This window comes from Macrotis lagotis, chromosome X (genome assembly GCF_037893015.1).
Source record: "Macrotis lagotis isolate mMagLag1 chromosome X, bilby.v1.9.chrom.fasta, whole genome shotgun sequence".
Classification (NCBI taxonomy): Eukaryota; Metazoa; Chordata; class Mammalia; order Peramelemorphia; family Peramelidae; genus Macrotis; species Macrotis lagotis.
Genome location: NC_133666.1, coordinates 685,196,090 through 685,215,240, shown reverse-complemented (window position 1 = coordinate 685,215,240; position 19,151 = coordinate 685,196,090). Strand labels below are relative to the sequence as shown.

The window sequence follows — 19,151 nt, the reverse complement described above, 5'->3', positions numbered from 1 at the left end:
AAACTGAGGTGAAGAGAAGTAAATGAACTTGTCCAGCAACACAAAATCGGGGGAAGGGACCTTAGAAGTCATTTAACCTTAACCTCCCCATTTTACAGATGAGGGACCTCTCCAGTCACCCTGTTCCATATCTGGTCAGTGGACACTCAGATGGCTCCAGAGGAGAAAATGAGGCTGGTGTCTTTGCAAAGACTTGCCTCACATAGAAATGCAATGCTCTTGCAAGTCATGGCATCATTACTCCATGTTAAATCTCTCCATGTGGACTTCAGTTTCTTCATCTTTAAAATGGGGAGAGAAGGACTCGCCTTTGATGACTCACAATGGCGGTTGTGAGAAACTATGTTGTAAACCTTCCTAAGCTAGGAAAATTTGGGGTATTAGGATTCTCCTTTATTTTAGCCTTCTGGGTCAGCTTGACCTTGGCCCCCACCTTGTCCAGCTCTTATCTTTCAATTGTATGTTCTGGGAATCTTGGCTCAAGCATTGCATAACAAATGATCACGAGTCAGAAGCTGGAAGGGACCTTGGAGATCTGTCATTTTTCAGATGAAGAAACTGAGACCTGGAGATGTTAAATAACTCTCCAAGTAATACCAAGTCTTTGACCTAAGGTTTCATGGATACTAAGTGCCACAAGGACAATTTGAACTACAGTCCTCTCACTTTATATTTTCCCTTCTCCCATTGAATCTTGTATCCAGGAAGACCTGAATGCAGAACTTTTACCTCTGTTACTTATTAGCTGTGTCACTCTGGGTGAGTCACTTCTTCATTGATTGCCTCAGCTTCCTTATTTGCAGAATGAGATCTACCATCCCTACTACAGACTTGAGGATCAATTGAGATACTGGACTTAAAGGATGAAACATTAAAGCCTTGGATAATCATCAGTGATGGATTTTTTTTTCCTGAAGTTTGTTGACTTATTTCAATTTCCTGGGAGTTTAGGGTAACCCATAGGTGACCATCCTGTTCCCTCTTCTCCTTCCATTTTGCCCAAGTCTATTGGGACAAATGAATCATTTTTATCCTCAGCATAATGTTCATTCTGAGTCTTAGAAAGGACCCTGTGGATGAGTCTTGCTAATTTCTATTCCATATCCCTTTAAAGAGCCAGGTGGGAGAGTGGTCAGAGTGTTGGATTTGATATCAGGAAAACTTGGATTCAAATCTAGCCTCAGATGCTTTTTTGGCTGTATGTTCCTGAACAAGTCCCTCCCTGCCTCAGTTTACTCAACTATGAAATGGGAATCATAATAGTACCTCCCTCTCAGGATTATTGTGAAGGTCAAATGAGATATTTATAAAGCAACTGTGCCTCATAGGAGGCACTTAATAAACTCTTGTTCTCTCCCCTACTCCTTTTGTCCAACAGGTAAAACAGATCATGGAAGAGGCTGTAACCCGGAAGTTTGTCCATGAAGACAGCAGCCACATCATCTCATTCTGTGGTGAGTCTAGTGACTGCCCCTTACAAAAGGGACTCATCTTGGCCACTGGAAAATGCTCTCTCTCTGTTCACTCAAAACCTTAAAGTGACAACTTTGAGAAATATAATGGAGACATCACTGAACTTGGAGGCTTTGAATCCTAGCTCTTGCCCCTTATCACTGTGGGCATGTGTCTGTGCCTTGGTTTCCTTTTTTGTAAAAATGGAATGGAAGTACCTAGCCATAGGAGTATTGTGAGAAAAATAAAAATATTGTTTCACATCTTTATCAGTGATTTAGATAGAAGCAGAGATGGCGCATGCCACCAAATGTAGCCAATTTGCAGATGACACAAAACTAAGGGGGATGTTTAGTCCAATGGATAATGGTCAAGGTTCAGAAAAATCTCAACAGGCCACAATGTTGACTTAGGTTGAAGAAGATGAAATGGGATAGGGATCATTGTAAAGTCTTACACTTAAGAGTCAAAAAATCAATTTGGCAGGTTCCGACATTAGCAGCAATACCTGGTACCGGGTTCACTATGAATGATGTAGCTACTCTGAGCAAGATAGATAATCCAAGAAACTTCCAAAGGACTCATAATGAAAAATGCTATCCACCTCTAGAGAGAACTGAGGGAGTGTAATGCAGATCAAAGAATATAATTTTTACTTTTGACATTTTTTGTTCTGTGTTTTCTTTCATAACATGATTAATATAGAAATATGTTTTGCATGATTGCAATGAGGAACCTATATCTAATTATTTATAATCTCAGGTAGGAATGAGGAAAGAGAAAGAAGAATTTGAAACTCAAAAGACCCCACAAATGTTAAAATTGTTTTTAGATGAAATTGTGAAAAATATTAAAAAAAATTTTTACAGGTATAAGATGAGAGAGTAGCAGTGAGAAAACTCATCTAAAAAATTCTTGATCTTTTAATGGAAATCATAGAAAAGAGACAACTGATGACACAGTGATCAAAGCATTGAATCTGGAATCAGGAAGCCTGAGTTCAGATCTGGCCACAGATACATATTACCTATATGACCCTGTACAAGTCACTTCACCACAGTTTCCTCATCTGTAAAATAGGGATAATAAAAGTATCTACCTCTCAGGGTGTTGTGAGAATTAAATGAGATTATATTTAGAAAGTGCTTCACAAGCCTTAAAGTGCTAATTTGTGATGCTAGTTAGCAGCAGCAACAGCGGTGGTGGTGGTGGTGGTGGTGGTGGTGGTGGTGGTGGTAGTAGTAGCAGTAGTAGTTGTAGTAGTGGTGGTGGTGGTGGTAGTAGTAATAGTAGTAGTAGTAGTAGTAGTAGTAGTAGTAGTAGTAGTAGCAGCAGCAGCAGTGGTAGTATAGACTAGGAGTTCACTGAAGTCACTTCCAATTCTGAGAGTCTGATTCTATCAGATCACTGTGAATTGCTGTCACTTAAAAACCAGGGTCTTTTGAGGCCCCTTTTGTCCATTGGGATAGAACTGACTTGCTTTCCTTCATCTCCCAAATCTCACCTGGTAGAGGTTCCCTAGTGGATGGACAGCCAGGAACTATTTAGGATGACACACCACTGGTCCCATCCCATCCTTATTAAATGCTACCAGTGAATTGTGAATTTGCTTCATACATTGAAGTAGCCCTGTTATTTGCACCATTACTAGAGGAGTCTGTGGGCCTCCTGCAGGGGCTGAGAGAGCCAAGGATAAACGGCTTGGGAAGGAGGCAGGGAGGCCAGAGGAGATATTGAAAATATGCTTTCTCCTCTTTCTTTCTAGAGGAATGGAACTGTTTGGCTGAAACTGGTGACCCTAAAGTTCAAAACCAGTAAAACTCTGATGGGATAGTGTTAGCCTTCAGATGAAAGGGAGAGAGGGTCCTCTCATGGTTGCTTCCCTTGGCCTTCCTTCACAACGCAGTGCACTGGAGTGGATAGAGTGCTCAGTTTGCATTTGAGTCATTGAATCTGAGTTTGTTCTCCAATGTGAGAAGTCTTGATTCTTAGATGTTAGAGCTAAACTGGACCCCAGGACCATCTCGCCCCCGTCTCTGATTTTATGCTGACCAATTAGATGGCTGGTCACCTTTGTTTCTAGTAGAGACTAAGCTGGGCAGTTCCTGATTTCAGAAAGTTAATAAATCCATGTAGTCAGTAGAGTCCCTGTTCTAGTGGATTCTGTAGTTCTTTTTGTCTCTGTCTCTGTCTCTGTCTCTGTCTCTTCCCCTCTCCCTCTCTCTTTTCTTTTTCTTTTCTTTTCTTCTCTTTCTTTTCCATCTCTCTCTCTAGTTCTCTTTTACCTTTCTCCCTCCATCTCTCCTTTCTCTCTCTTCTCTCTTTCTCTCCATCTTTCTTTCATTTTTCTTCCCTCTGACCTCTCTCCTCTCTTCATTTCTCTATCTTCTCTCTTCTCTTCTCCATTTCTCTTTCTCCATCTTTCTCATGCCTCTCTCTCCAAATCTGTCTGCCTCTCCTCTTTCTTTGTCTTCTCTGTTTCTCTCTCTCCAACTCTTACCCCCTTCTCTTTTCCTTCTCTCCCAAAACTCTCTCTCTTTTGCTCCTCTTCTCTCTGATACAGAAATGTGTATAAATGCACACATAGTTACTCTAACATATATTGAACATATGTCCATATGTAATATCCAGGCAAGCAACTTTAGTGATTGATGAAGATTTGAAAACCACAGCATCTGACTATGTAGGGACATGGCTACTTCTCTATACAATATAAAATCTCACCCCCAGAAAAGCAGAATGAGGAAAGAGCCTGGCAGCTGCTCTCCCTGGGGCCTGGCCATGAATCCCCAGGTCTTCCTCTATCCCTGGCAGCCTTTTGCAGACCAGAGCCAAGCAGTAGCTTGTAATGTTCTTAGAGGAATAAAGCAGGAGGCCTCTGCTCTCAAATTACCCATCAATGACCAGCCAGAGGCCCAGGGGCACCAGACTTAGTTTATTAATGGGAAAAGCCAAGCAGATGGGCTGTTACCATTTAACCTGAGAATTGCTCAGTCCTGGCAGCTTCATAGCATTTGGATTTTATGGGGCAGCAGGGGTGGAGGGCATTGTGGGGAGTGGATGGAAGGAAGGATTTGCTTGGAAGAGGAGGAGGGGATTCTGAGAGTGAGCCCCCCCACACACACACACCCAGAGGTGCTAGAGGCTTTCCTTGCCTCCTTTTTAGGCCCTGTCATCTGAATTTAGTAGATCTATTAGCTATGTCTCTGGACCTTTATAGAGGCTTTCACCTCTATCTGAATATTTTCTCTCCTTTTTTCCACTTTTTGGAACCCCTGGATTCCTTCATTTTAGATGATACCTTTCCTGATGCCCCCCACCCCTCTCAAAATTACCCAGCACTGACTTTCAATAGATTTAATATTTACTTATCTGAGGACTCCTGCCTGACAGATAGGCATCCCCCAGAGCTTTGTGATCTCCCTTCCCTTCCATGTTTCCATTTTACTTCCCTGTCTCTACTATTAATTTGTTCCATGACTTTGGACTTTACCTCTTGGACCTCAGTTTTTCAATCTGTTAAATGGAGGTGATAATCCCTCCCCTGACTCCCCTTCTGAGCTGATTGTGAAGGTGGAATGAGCTGATGGCTGTGTCCATTCTCTGCAAAGGGAGGTGTTTGTGGATATTCTGGATGGAGTCCTGGCTTGCTTCCCTGTCCATGGGACCCTGAACATATAATGGACTCCAGGGAGAAAGCTGACACGCTCTTGCAGACACCTTGCCAAGGCTTCAGAAAATAGTGTTAATAATTCACTCTCCCCTAATCCCCAACCTCAGAGGTGGAAGCCTGCCAGCCTGGCAGGGAAGGTTAACCCACCTATCCACCTGTCCCCAGCACTGTGCCAGGCAGAGCAATAGAGAAAAGATAGAAAACTCTGGACAGTAGCACTGAATAACAGAGAAAGGGTGGACATTGAGTTGTGGCCTCTGTAGCAATGGCTACTATCCAAGATTAGGGTTTTTGAATTTCAAAGCATACAAGGGCATTTTCGAACCCCAAATCTAGAGCAGGAACCTGCCTTAGGTGACCTTTCTAACTTCTACTGCATGGAACCAGTGGATGATTAATTAATGATATCTGTTACTAATAAAGTCTAGTCCAATCTCCACATTTTACCGATAAGGAAACTGAGGCTTATAGAAGAGAAAATAACTTATCCAGAGTCACTCTGTAATTAAGTGGGAGGGCTGGTATTCAAACCTAGGTTCTCTGCCTCCAAATCCAGAACACCTTTGTGCTTTCTGGTGACATGCCCCAGACCCAGATCTGGTGGAAGAAGAGAGAAAGGCTTTATTGAGTGGTCACTTTCCCACCAGAAGCTACCTGAATGACTGAGATCTTTATAGCTAGATGACTGGGGCATGAAGCCTTGTATTCCCAATGTGAGATGGGCTCCCTTGAGAGGTGGGAAGTTTTTCCTCGGTTGAAGTGTTTAAGCTAAGACTGAACAAGCTGTGCCCACATCATCTGATTCTCTTCTAAGGACCAGACTAGATGGCTTTGAGGTCCCATCTACCTCCGGGGGACTGGTCTCCAGTTGATGTCTTTCAGTGCTGGATCTGATCCTCTGACCCCATTTTATAGATCAGAATACTGAGTCCCAAAATGGGGAAATGACTTTCTCTAAAACACAGAATTTGAGAGCTAGAAGGGACCTTGGTGACCATCTTGTCAAATTCAAAATGTGCTAGTCAAATGGTGTGTGGCCTCTGCTTAAGATAGCCAGGGAGGGAAAGCCTGTGACCTCTTCGGGTGACCCAACCCCCTTTGGGATGGTTGTCAGAGGGAGGACTTTTTTTTTCCTACTGCTATCTTCAGTCTATGTCTTTGAAACTTCCATTCACTGTTCTGGTTCTCCCCCAGGATCCAAACAAAACAAGCTCAATGTCTCTTCCATATGAAAACCTTCCGATACCTGAAGATAGTTCCACTGTGCCCCAGATTTTCTCTTTTTAGGTTAAATATCCCCAATTCTTCAAATGATGCTCATATGACATGGACTTAACTTTAACCACTCTGAATCTCAGTTTCCTTCTTTGTAAAATGAGAGGGTTAGGCTAGTGGGCTTCAAGGGTTCATTCCAGGTCTCAATCCCCAAACCCATGACTGTCTCCCCCACAGCGGCTGTGGAGGCCTGTGTGCTCCATGGTCTGAGGCGCCGGGCAGCGGGTTTCCTACGGAGCAATAAGATCGCGGCTCTGTTCATGAAGGTGGGGAAGAGCTTTGCCCCTGCAGAAGAGTTGTCCCGGAAGGTCCAGGACCTGGAGCAGCTGATCGAGAATGCGTGAGTGAGAGTGGACTTGATACTCTCCCATCCCAACATTTCCTAAGGTCAAAGTCAAAGGGAGGGGGCAGCTAGGTGGTGCAGTGGATAAGAGCACTGGCCCTGGAGTCAGGAGGACCTGAATAGACAAATTTGGCCTCAGACACTTAATAATTATCTAGCTGTGTGACCTTGGGCTAGTCACTTAACCCATTGTTTTGCAAAAACCTAAAAAAGAAAAAGTCAAGGCAAAGGGAACTGGGCATAGCTTTGATGAAAGGAATTCTTCCCAAAGAAGTTGGCTTTTCTTCTTCTCTAAAGTTCCTCGCCTTAGCAGGGCAAGGCATGGTAAGGGAAGGATAACAGTGAAGATGGTCTTTTCTTTCATTTAACAAGCATCATTAATAACAGACATCATTAATTAATCATCCACTGGTTCCATGCAGTGGAAGTTAGAAATGTCACATAAGGCACGATCCTTGACAAGTCACTGTAAGAATTTGTTTTGCTTGACTACACATTTATTTCAGACTTTGTTTTCATCCTGCCTCCCCTTCCCCACTACTTGGTAAAGGGAGAAGGGGAAGAAGAGAAAATAAATATTTATTAAAAATAAAATGAAATAAAAAATTAAAAGACAAGGTCCCTGAGTTTATAGAGCTTTACAGTCTGACATAATAGCTCTCTTCCTCTTCTCTCTTCTTAGAGATGTTATTCACACCTTAATCTGAAAGAGTCCCTGCTTTTTCATTCCCAGGGGGTGCTTGCATGTAAAGCTTGTTGCTCTCTCAGTTTTCATTGAGAAAGGGTTCTCTGCCTCTGTTGGGAAAGAATTTCAGACTTCACCTTACCAAATTTGTATCTGGGTGTTCTTCCCATGTCCCCCAAACCTTTTTATGCCCTGGTTACCTTCTTAAGACATAACATGGGAAAGGGAAGGGAATAAGCATTTATATAATGCCTGTTGTATACCAGTAAATGTATCAAATGCTTTGCAATCCAGCAAGGGAGATCCTTTATTGTCTACATTTTGCAGATGAAGTAGACAAGGATTAAGGGGCTTTCCTAGGGTCACACAATGATTAGGGTCAGATTTGAACTCATGTCTTTCTAACTCCAGGCTCAACACTCTGCATTGCACAAAGTGTCTTTTGGCAGAGGGTAGGGTAAGAGACTTTAAATCAAGAAGACCTAGATTCAGATCCAACCTTGATATTTGCTAGATGTGTGACCCCAGACCACTCACTTAACCTGTATCTGTGCCTTAGTTTCTTTATCTGTAAAAACGGGAGAGTTGGGCATGATAGCTTTCAAAGGGGTCTTCCAATTCTAAATCCAGTTTGCTCGGATCACCTTGAGTTGACTGTCGTGGAGTCTGGGACTGTGGGGAGGGCTATCTCATGGCAGGCTGGGGCCCTGGTGTGGGGAGATTTTCTAGACCAGCGCTCAAATCTCTCTGATCCTGTCACCAAAGGCGGAACCAGCTCCAGGGTCTCCAGGAAAACGTTCGGAAGCTACCCAAGCTGCCCAACCTGTCCCCCCAGGCCCTCAAGCACTTGTGGATCCGTACAGCCCTGTTCGAAAAGGTCTTGGATAAAATTGTGCATTACCTGGTAGAGAACAGCAGGTGAGCTTGGGGCATAGGGAAGGGAGGGAGGAGAGGTCTGCTTCCCCCAGTGGCTATTCCCTAAAATGGACCCACTTTGAACTCAACAAACATTCATAATCCACATCTATGAGTCACTAGAGCTAGACATTGGGAGCCCAAAGACCCTGCCCTCGAGAAGCTTACATTCTCTTGGAGGGCAGAAGAGAATGCAAGGTGGTAAGGAGTGAGAGGGGCCAAGGAGAGATCCTTGTTCAGCTGACTTGTTTTAGGGAAACTCAGGGCTTGGAATCAGAGAATTCCCAGCTGAGGTCAGTGAAGAGATCCTTGACTTTGGAGTTGGAGGCTATGGTTTAAAAATTGTCTTTGGTGTCTATGACTTTAGGCAAATCAGTTCTATCTCTGTAAAATGGGGTTTGGACTGGTGGTCTCTAAAATGGTGGTCTTCCCATTCTAAGGATTCTGAAAATTAGAGGTGAGAAAGGGGAATGTGCTAGACATGAGGAATAACCACTACAAAGGTATAGAGGGAGGAGGTGATGTTTGACTGATACAGAGAATGCATAGTAGGAAAGACACTTGAAAGAGGACCCTGCAGCCAGATTGTAAGAAAGCCTTGAATGCCACGTCCAATATCCCTTCCCATCTGTTATTCTTCTTAAATTTTAACTCATTCCTTTAAAATATTAGGGAGTCAATTCAATATATCATATATTATTATTTCTGCAGTTGCTACTTCCACATCAAGAGCACAGCTACCAAATAACCATTTCCTCAGAGTTGTATTTCAGGGTTTGTCCACTGCTGGAGGGCAAAATCTGTTTTATTTTGCTCTTTGCATAGCTGGGGTTAATTTTGTGAGACTCAGATGAGATAATATACATTAAAAACTTATAAACTGTAAAGCGCCCCAGATGTGCACTGCCATGACCACAGCAATGCTTTGGGTTCTGTGGATTTGTTCCTTCTGCTGAGAGTCATTCAAACTCATGTCTCTTTAATTTTTCTGTTAGTAAGTACTATGAGAAGGAAGCTCTCTTGATGGACCCCGTTGATGGCCCCATCCTTGCTTCTTTGCTAGGTAAGTCCCCCCTCTCTCTCCATTCCCTTAGAGTCTCTAATTCTTTCAAAGGCCAGCTGTGCCTACTTGAAGCTTTTCCGGATTGTCTCTCTCCTCATCCTCCACTCCCATTTATTAATATGTATTTTATTTTGTGTTTCTGTACCTGACCAATATTGTATTCTCCAGGAGAATGTAAGCTCTTTGGAGACCAGGCCTATTTACTTGTGAATTTGGCTCCTTCTAGACACAATAAGTGCTTATCTAATTTAACAAATACTGACCAGACTCTCTGTGCTAAACACTGGGCATGCAGAGACACAATTAAGGCGATGCCTGTCCTCAAGGAGCTTCTGCTCTATCAGATTCTGGGTAGTAGGTTTGAGAGAGCTAGGCCCTGGTCTGGCTGTTTGGGTTCTGATGGTTCACTCTGCTCCCAGTTGGCCCCTGTGCACTGGAGTACACCAAAATGAAGACAGCAGATCATTTCTGGACAGACCCTTCAGCCGATGAGCTGGTCCAACGCCACCGGATCCACAGCTCTCACCTCCGCCAGGACTCTCCCACCAAGCGTCCGGCACTTTGTGTGAGTGACTTGGGTATCCGGTTCAGGAGAATGGGAGGAGGAAAAGTCAAGGGAAATGGAACTTTGAGCTCAGAATATCCCTTGAAACCCTTTCTATCCCATCCTTCTGCCCATATATTCCCAGATCCAGAAACGCCATTCCAGCGGCAGCATGGATGACCGACCCTCCCTCTCTGCCCGGGACTACGTGGAGTCCCTGCATCAGAACTCTCGGGCCACTCTCCTCTATGGCAAGAACAATGTCCTGGTCCAACCGGTGAGTGCTAGATTGAGCTCTGGGTCTAGTGGGGACTCATTCGTCTTGTCTTGAGGCAAGCCATCCAACTTTGATGTCCTATAAGTTCATTCATTTGTCTGATCTCTGTTTGTTTGAAGGAACTTTAGAAAATCATCAATCCCAACTCTCCCACTTTGTTCCTGAAGAAACTGGGGCACAGATAGAGATTAAATGATTGACCTGAGATCATTTCTCTAGTAACCCCCATTTGGGGTTCCATGAAACAAAATCTTTAGAATATATTATCTGACATTTAATTATTTTTTAATTTTTAAAAACAAGTTTTTATTAAATATTTCCTTTTTTTTTGTTTTGTTGTTCAGTCATGTCTGATTCTTTGGTGAGCTCATTTGGGGTTTTTTGGGCAAAGATACTGGAATGGTTTGTCAATTCTTTCTCCAGCTCATTTTACAGATGCAGAAACTGAGACAGAGAGAGTTAAATGACTTACCTGGGATCATACATCTAGTAAACCCCCATTTGGGTTTCCATGAAACAAAATATCTAGAACATATTATCTTACATTTGATTTATTTTTTAATTTTTGTAAATATGTTTTTTATTAAACATTTCCTTTTTTTAGTTTGCTGTTCAGTCATGTCTGACTCTGGTGATCCCATTTGAGGTTTTCTGGGCAAAGATACTGGAATAGTTTGCCATTTCTTTCTCTGGCTCATTTTATAGATGAGGAAACCGAGGCAGAGAGAGTTAAATGACTTACCTAGGGTTGCACAACTAGGATCGGACACTATTTGAACTCAGGAAGATGGGTCTTCCTGCCTTCAGTCCAGTTACTCTGGACGCTATGGCACCACCGAGCTGCTCTCCTGTATAAGATTATTTCTCTTCCATTCTACATGTTTCTTATATGTACTTAGACACATTGTCTCCTCAATGAGAAAATAAGTTCTCTGAGAGTGGGGACTATTTTTTTTTGGCCATTCTTTGTATTCCCATTGCCATGTCTTGTTGAGTGACTGACTGACATATAGAATGTCAAACCAGATACTTCTATGTCCCTTCCTGCTTTGGGGGTTCTGTAATCCTAGGCCCTTTAACCCCCAATCCAGTGTCTCTTCCATTATTCTACAGCATAGCACCAACTGTCTCCTCCCAGCTGGCCCACAGACCCTTGGGCCATTGTCCTATGTCCTCCTCATCTGTATCCATGGAAAGAACCATGCTTTCCTGCCCAAAGACTCCCCAGGACTCTGCTCCTTCTCTGGGCCTGGCAGGAGACTATGGAAGAAGCTTGTATCATTGTGTCTAGTCTTTTAGGAGCAGCAGGGTCCTGGAACATGCCTCCCGAACAACCAGCCTCTCATCTTATTGCCTGGCCTCTGTCGTCAAGAGCTACCATCGCCATGGAAACCCCGAGGGCTGCTTCTAGGTCTTTCTCACTAAAATTGGCAGTGACAGGGAGGGGGATAGTGAGGGACCATCAGTTCTGGTTACCACTGGTATAGCCAGGGACTGAGAGAAGGAAGACATCACTGAATTTGAAATCATCTGGCATCATTTCCAATGTGAACAATCTCAGACTCACTTCCCTAGAGTTCAGTTTCTTTATCTATGAACTTAATGGCCTGTAAGGTTTTTACTAGCTCTAAATTTATTCTCCTTTGAGTCTTGTCCTTTGGACAAGTCACTTAATCCCTCTTGGCCTCAGTTTCCTCATTTGTAAAATGAGAGACTTGGACTCAGCAGCATGGAAGACCCTTTCAAACTCAATAATCCTATGATCATAATGGGATCTTATAGGGGCTGGAGACTTCTTAAAGCAAGGAAACTGAATGACCCTGGGCAAGTCACTATATAGATAATCAATATTAAGCAGAATCTGAATTTTCATGACTGTAGGACATTCCGAGTGGACATTCGTTCTACTGATTTGAACAAATTACTGACCAATTAATGGCAAATTGTCATGAGAAAATCATTTGGGGCACTGAGACATGATTTATTCATAGTCACTCAGCCAATATTTGTCAGAAATGAAGGCTCTGAGGGTGAATTTCAATGCACTACCCCAAGCTGCCTACAATGATAACCCATTTCTTTCTCTCCTTTGTCTCTTAGACCCTCTGATGTAAGTCTTCAAGTTTCAATTCAAGCTCCACTCCCCACAAAATTTCACTTAATTTTAGTATTAATTTTAATTATTCCCTTATTCCCACACTTTAAGAAGACAAACAATACATTGATTTACATGTAAAATCATGCAAAACATTTCCATGTTTACCATGTTATAAAAGAAAAGACACCAAAGCCCAAGAAAAATAAAGAAAATGCAAAAAAATCTGCCTCCCCCTTCACTCAGAGCTCATTAGTTCCCTCTTTGGAGGAGGAGAGCATTTTTCATCATGAGTCCTTTGGAACTGTCTTAGATCACTGTATCCTACATGAAGCCTTTCTGGAGCTCCCCCCCCCCCCAACCTTCCAAATTCTTTCTATTTTCTTGGTCTAGCTATTTGACATAGTGGTAGAGAATCAACCTCTAAGCCGGGAGGATCTGAGTTCAAGCCTCCTCTTGGATACATGCTGGATGTATGACCCTGGTCAAGAATCCCAACCTCCCTTTGTCTTCCAGGCAACTCTCTAAGACTAGGAGGTGCTGCCTGATTGATAGAGAATTTCCTCTCTGGAATTCCTGACACTAGTGAAATCACAGATTGAAAACCAAACAAAACTATTTGAGTAGACAGAATGTTTCCATAATAGAATGTAAGCTCCTGGAGGCCAAGATCTAATAACTGGATTCTAGTTCATTCTTTGTCTTTATATCCCTAGCACCTCTGACAGTTCTTCATATATGTTAAATTAAAAATATGATTAATTAATGGGAAAGTGGATAGAGCCAGGAATACTTGGATTGGAATCCTGCCTCAGACATCATCTGTGTGACCCCCTAGGCAAGTTAATTAACCTCCCTCAGCCTCAGTTTTCCCATTTGAAAAATGGGAATATAATAGCATCTATCTAAGGGCTGTTAGGATCAAATGAAAAAGTCTTAGAAAACTCTTAAATGCTGTCACCACTACTACCACAATCATCATCATCATCATCATCACCATCATCATATTTTCAATTTTCAATATTTTCAGTTCCTCTTTCTCTCCACCTATCCTAGAGGGATGACATGGAGGCTGTTCCTGGGTACCTGTCTCTGCATCAAACCGCCGATGTCATGACCCTAAAGTGGACCCCCAACCAGCTGATGAATGGCTCTATGGGAGACTTGGATTATGAGAAAAGGTGACTGATCCAATGTGGTCTCCCTGGGAACTAATGGGAATGGAGGTGTAGGGAGGGACCTTGACTTTAGTGATGGAAAGAGAGGGTGGACCTAGCTTCTAAGGCAATTAGGTGGCTCAGTGGGTAAAACTGGAATCAGGAAGGTCTGAATTCTAATCTGATCTTAGACACTTTAGAGATGATGACCCTAGGCAAATCACTTCACTGCTCTCAGACTCAGTTTCCTTTTCTGTAAAATGCAAAGGTCTATGGTCTCTTCTCATTCTAAATATATGAGCTTATTTTAATCTTTCCAACAGCTGGAAATTTTCTCTGAATTTGATTCTGGAAAAAAGTACCAAATTGTGTTGTTCTCTAACTGATGAAGAAATTGAGATTGTCTGCAGAGAGCATATAACAAGGACCTAATTAGATGAAGATGGTAGATTGAGGGGAGACTAGGTGGCGCAGTGGATAAAGCACCGGCCCTGGAGTCAGGAGTACCTGGGTTCAAATCCGGTCTCAGACACTTAATAATTATTACCTAGCTGTGTGGCCTTGGGCAAGCCACTTAACCCCCATTTGCCTTGCAAAAACCTAAAAAAAAAAAAAGATGGTAGATTGAGCCTTGTTATCCAGAAACTCACAACTGGGATCTAGACTCACATGAGCCTGCCTCCTACATACCTCCAATGAGCTGACCTAGATCCTCATCACTAGGATCGGTGGCCCCTAACAGTCCGTCTTGACTGAGATCTCTTTTGAGTAGGGTTGCTAGGACCTAGTCACAAACAAGGTTGAACTTTTTTAGTCCCTGCTCTAACACTAACTGATAGGTCTCACTGGAAAGAACCTAATCTCATTATTTTATTCAGATAAGGAACTTTCTGTTTACTGGGGTCAAGTCAAAAAGTATCAGTTTTCTCATCTGTGAAATGAGATGTATTTAAAAAAAGCATTTTAAACCTTAAAATCCTATAAATTATTATTCATATTAATTTTGTCATTATTATTTTTTCCTGTGGAAAATGACACATCTCTAGGACGATTTCCAGTTCTGACATTTTCCATTCTAAAAGTCTCTTCTCCAACTCCAGCATTCTATAGTGCTTACTGTCATTCACATACACAGATATGAGGAGATATACATAACCAACAATGAAACAGTTCCTGCCTGCAAGAAACTTCCATTCTATAGACCCATGTCCTAAGGCCTTCCTCAACTCTGATTCTCTTATTCTCTTATTATTTGTAATTTATTCCCTGACCCTTTCTGGGGGCACAATTAGGATTCTCTTCCTCCACAGTCATCTTTCTGGTTGCTAACCCCCCCCCCCCCACACTTGAATGGATGTTATTCAGTGAAAATTTGAGCACCAGGACAAAGAGACTCTGGAGTTTCCATGGGGACAGGGAGTAGTGGTGGTGGTGGTGTTGGGAAGCGGTGTGACATCTATGATTGGCCCTGTTTGGGGGTTGTTCTCTTCCCTTCCTCCTTCCCCTCCTACTTTTTCTAATCCTCAGGAGGGGTTGCAGGGTGCTTCCTTAATGAGTGATATTCCCTGACCCCTCTTAAGCTCATAGATTCGAAGCTGGCAATTGAGAGTTCATTGAATCAAAATCTTTCATTTTACAGGGGAGGAAAACAAGACAGTGAGAAATTAGATGATATGCTACTGAAGGTCGCTGCCCTGTCCATTATACCACACTGCCTTTCAAAGTAGGGGATCTAGAGAACTAGCCATAATTCCTTTTATTATTTGGTGGATAGAGAAAACCTAAGAAACAAGGATTTAAAGATCCCTTGATAGATGAGGAAAATTGAAGTTCAGAGAAGTCAGTTGCCTAGTGTCACAACATGCTAATGACAGGGCTAGGAATAGGACTCGGATCTACTGACCATTGTTCTTTAAACGTTTTCTTTGGAGGAAAGGATACTCTGCACCTAGGATTTCATTGATCTGAAGAAGCTTCTTCTAATGCAGATTAGTGACCCTGAGCAAGTCATTTGAGCTGTCTGCCTCAGTTTTCTCATCTGTAAAATGGGTATAATAAAACCACCTACCCTCCCAGTGTTGTTGTGAGCAGCAAGTACCATCATAATTAAGTTTTTATGAGCAGAATACTTGACTTAAAGATGTGATTATTACTGTTATTATTATTGTTGTCGTTGTCGTTGTCGTTGTTGTATCCCCCCCCAAATGTAAGAGTTTAGAAACTTGCCTGGGGCCTCAAGAAATTAAGTGACTTGCCCAGAAATACATAGAGAGGAGATCTGAACCCTTGTCTTCCTGACTCCACCGTCCACTAATTCAAACTGCTTTGCATTTTAAAACTTGCTAAGCAATTTGCATAGATTATCTCATGTAATCGTTGCACTAACCCTGGGAAGTACATACATTTTATCTCCTCCATTAAAATATTAGCTCCTTGAAAACAGGTTCTGATTTCACTTTTTCTTTGTATTCTAATCCCTTTGCATAGAAAACACCTTATTAAATGCTTGCTGGTTCATTGATAGGTATTATTATTCCCATCTTACAGATGGGGAAACTGAGATTTAAAGGCACACAATGACTAGTCCAATTTTGTTCTACTACATCCTATTTCTTGGGGATCATATATTCAAATGATGATGACTAATATTTACATAGTAATTAAGGTTTACAAAGTGCCTTACAAATGTTAGTTTATCCTCACATCCTCTTGAGACCCTAGTTTTGGGGAACACAATGGTAAAAATGATAATAACTTTAGATTGGATATTAGGCTAAGCACTATAATTATCCCTATTTTATAGATGAGGAAACTGAGGCAGATAGGAGTTAAGTGATTTGACAGGTGAAATAAATAGGAAATATCTAGGTCAGATTCGAACTCATTTCTTCCTGGCTGCAGTTTTCTATCTACTGTGCCATCTAGCTGCCTTTGTAGTCATAAAACTTAGTGGGGGGTAGACGTAAAGTAATTGTCTTCCTTGATTGTCATTCTTTTGGGGTGTTCAAGAATGTGGATCAGAAGGAAGCTGGAATGGGCCATTCATTTGTTCCCCAACTCATATGGGGTAGTATATAGAATACTGGACTCTGATTCAGGAAGACCTTTGTTCAAATCCCGTATTAGCCACTTAATAGCTGTGTGACCCTGGGCAAGTCCACAGTTTCCTGATTTATAAAATGAGACAACTGACTTTAGTGGCCCTATGGTCCCTTCTAGCTCTAAATTTTCAGTCTTTCACCAGATCATCCATAAAACACATATGGAATCTTCCATTTGGGCTCATGGGGATGCTGAAGGGGGAAGTCTGATCTGGGATCTACCCTCGTTTTACATTTTAGTTTTCTGTTTTCCTTGCTCTTTCGTTTGTCTCTCCTGTTCAGCCCTCACTCAGGTGGGCTGGTGGGGAAGCACAGATGCAATTCCACACGAGCCCTCCCCTGCTCCCCTTCCTCTATCCCATCTCTTCATAAGAGGTGCTTGGGAGTGTCCGTGACTCTGTCCGAGGTGCTAGACTGGACTAACTGCTGCTCTGCTTTATAGGAGAGTTCCTAGGCTCCCAGATCTAGTACTGAAAGCTCAGAGGACTAGATTCCAACCCTATCATTTGCTCTATGGAAAAACAGAATTAAAGAGGTGACTCCCTCAAGCTCATGCATCTAGTGTCAGAGGTAGGATTTGAAGTCAGGTCCTCTGACTCCAGAGCTTTCCACCATATCACACATCATTTGGGTGTCTATTCCCTCAGTGAACCCCTTCCTAAAAGAGCTCCCACTTTCCAGTTCTACTTTTCATATTTCTCAGTACCTGAACAGGTGAAGATGAGGGTGAGTTCCCAATGGCAAGTATGCATCCCTGGCCTCCAGTTATCACCAGCTCTGGCTTCTGGACAGAACCCTTGTTATGGCTTTCCTTTCCCTAGCCTTGGTCCTGGAAATGACTTGGAGATTGTCCTTCAGCAAGACTTACCCAGAGTGTTTTTCCAGGACCATGACATCAGGAAGGTGATGTCTTGACTTGCAAGTGAATCTGATTGGAGTGAGGGGTGCTGTGCCAAGTCACCAGTCCTATTTTCTCCTCCATAACCATCTGAACCCAGTGCAAAATATAGGTCAGCACAACTGGAGTTAGCCCTGCAAATGACTGAAGGTCAACTTAACAAAAGTAATAGTAAAATAGAAATAGTGGTAGTAGTAGTAGTAGTGGTGGTGGTGGTAGTTTTAATTTCTAAAACTCCCTTCCAAAGATAAGGATTTGCTTATACTTCCCCCCTTAGGGCAAAGTCAGTCTTTGTATAGAGGATAAAATTAAATCTTCTCTACTTTATAAGTATATAAAGATAAAGACCCTCTGAGGTCACTTAATTCAACCCTCTTATATTACATAAGGGAGACAACCCTTGGGGCTTAAATGATGTACCCAAAGTCACACTGGCAATAAGCATCAAAAACCAAATTTAATCACAGGTACTTTGACTATAGAGTCAGCGCTATTTATCTTTTAATATTTTTACTTATTTTATTAAACATTTTCCAATTACATACAAAAAGTTAATATTCTTTTTTAAAAAAATTTGAGTTCCATATTCTCTTCCTCCTTCCTGCTCCTCCTCATCCTTGAAGAGAGTAGCAATTTGATGTCAATTATACATGTGAAGTTATTCAAACCTATTTTCATATTAACTATGTTGCAAAAGAAGACATGAACAAAAAAGAAGAAAAATAAAGATTTTTAAATGTACGCTTCAATATGTTTTCAGAGTTCATCCATTCTCTCTAGAAATGGTTAGCATTTTGCATCAGGGGACCTTTAGAACTGTTTCTTGTCATGATCAGAGTAGTTAAGTCTTTCATCATTAATCATCTTTATGAAACTGCTCTTAGTCAGTGATGCCATAGCAATCTACACCCATGATCTCCTAATGTCCCAGCCTTCCCTTCAAACAAAAACACCACTTGAAGATTCTAAAACCTCCTATCTCCTCTATGAATCGGCTTGACAGGACTCTTTGTCTCGAAGAATTATGTATAAGTTAGAGGTCATATAGCCACATTTAATTTTACAGGGATGAAATTGAGGCCATAGGAAAATCTCCAATCCACTCTGGGATCCTACCATTCTGCCTTTATCTCTCAGCAAGACTGAAAAAAGAGCATTAGGGTAATGGCTCCATCAATGCGCTTCAGTCTCTCTCCTCCCCTCCTCTTCTCCCTCCCCCACTTCCCCCTGCTTTCCAAAAAGCATTGCCTCCCCTCTGCCAGGGACTCATCTCTCATTACTCAAATGAAGAGGTGGAAGAGAGTCCACTACATGAATCTCTTTCCCTCCTGGAGACTCTGCAGGAACCAAGAAAAAACTCTTTCCCCAATCTTTAACTTCTTAAGATTGGTTCCTTCAGGATCAGAGTATTTGTGGGACTTCTGGATGGTGGTGGTCTGTTTTTAAATCCAAGTCAGCATGAAAGAGGCAAATTCATCTGGGGTTGAAAGGCTTCCCCAGAGAAGTGTCCTGATGGATAGCAGCAGCCCCAGATGGGAGCCCCCCACAGACTCTAGGGACAAATGGAACAAGAAAATGGATTTTCTCCTGTCAGTCATTGGATTTGCTGTTGACTTGGGCAATGTCTGGAGATTCCCTTATATCTGTTACCAGAATGGGGGCGGTAAGGAGAA

General features: G+C 42.3%; 1 protein-coding gene and 1 pseudogene across 1 annotated transcript; both read left to right on the top strand.

Annotated features, from left to right (window-relative positions):
* The first annotated feature begins 1,306 nt into the window (after positions 1-1,306).
* On the top strand, positions 1,307-13,535 carry LOC141498035 (small G protein signaling modulator 1-like). Its single transcript, XM_074200947.1, has 7 exons — positions 1,307-1,454; positions 6,578-6,740; positions 8,194-8,346; positions 9,339-9,406; positions 9,826-9,971; positions 10,096-10,227; positions 13,379-13,535. Exons 1-7 carry the CDS (start codon positions 1,391-1,393, stop codon positions 13,505-13,507), a joined length of 855 nt encoding a protein of 284 aa, XP_074057048.1. The 5' UTR covers positions 1,307-1,390; the 3' UTR covers positions 13,508-13,535.
* Positions 13,536-18,990: 5,455 nt separating this feature from the next.
* The window catches only part of LOC141499594 (sodium-dependent serotonin transporter-like), a 38,994-nt pseudogene continuing 38,833 nt past the window's right edge, over positions 18,991-19,151 (top strand).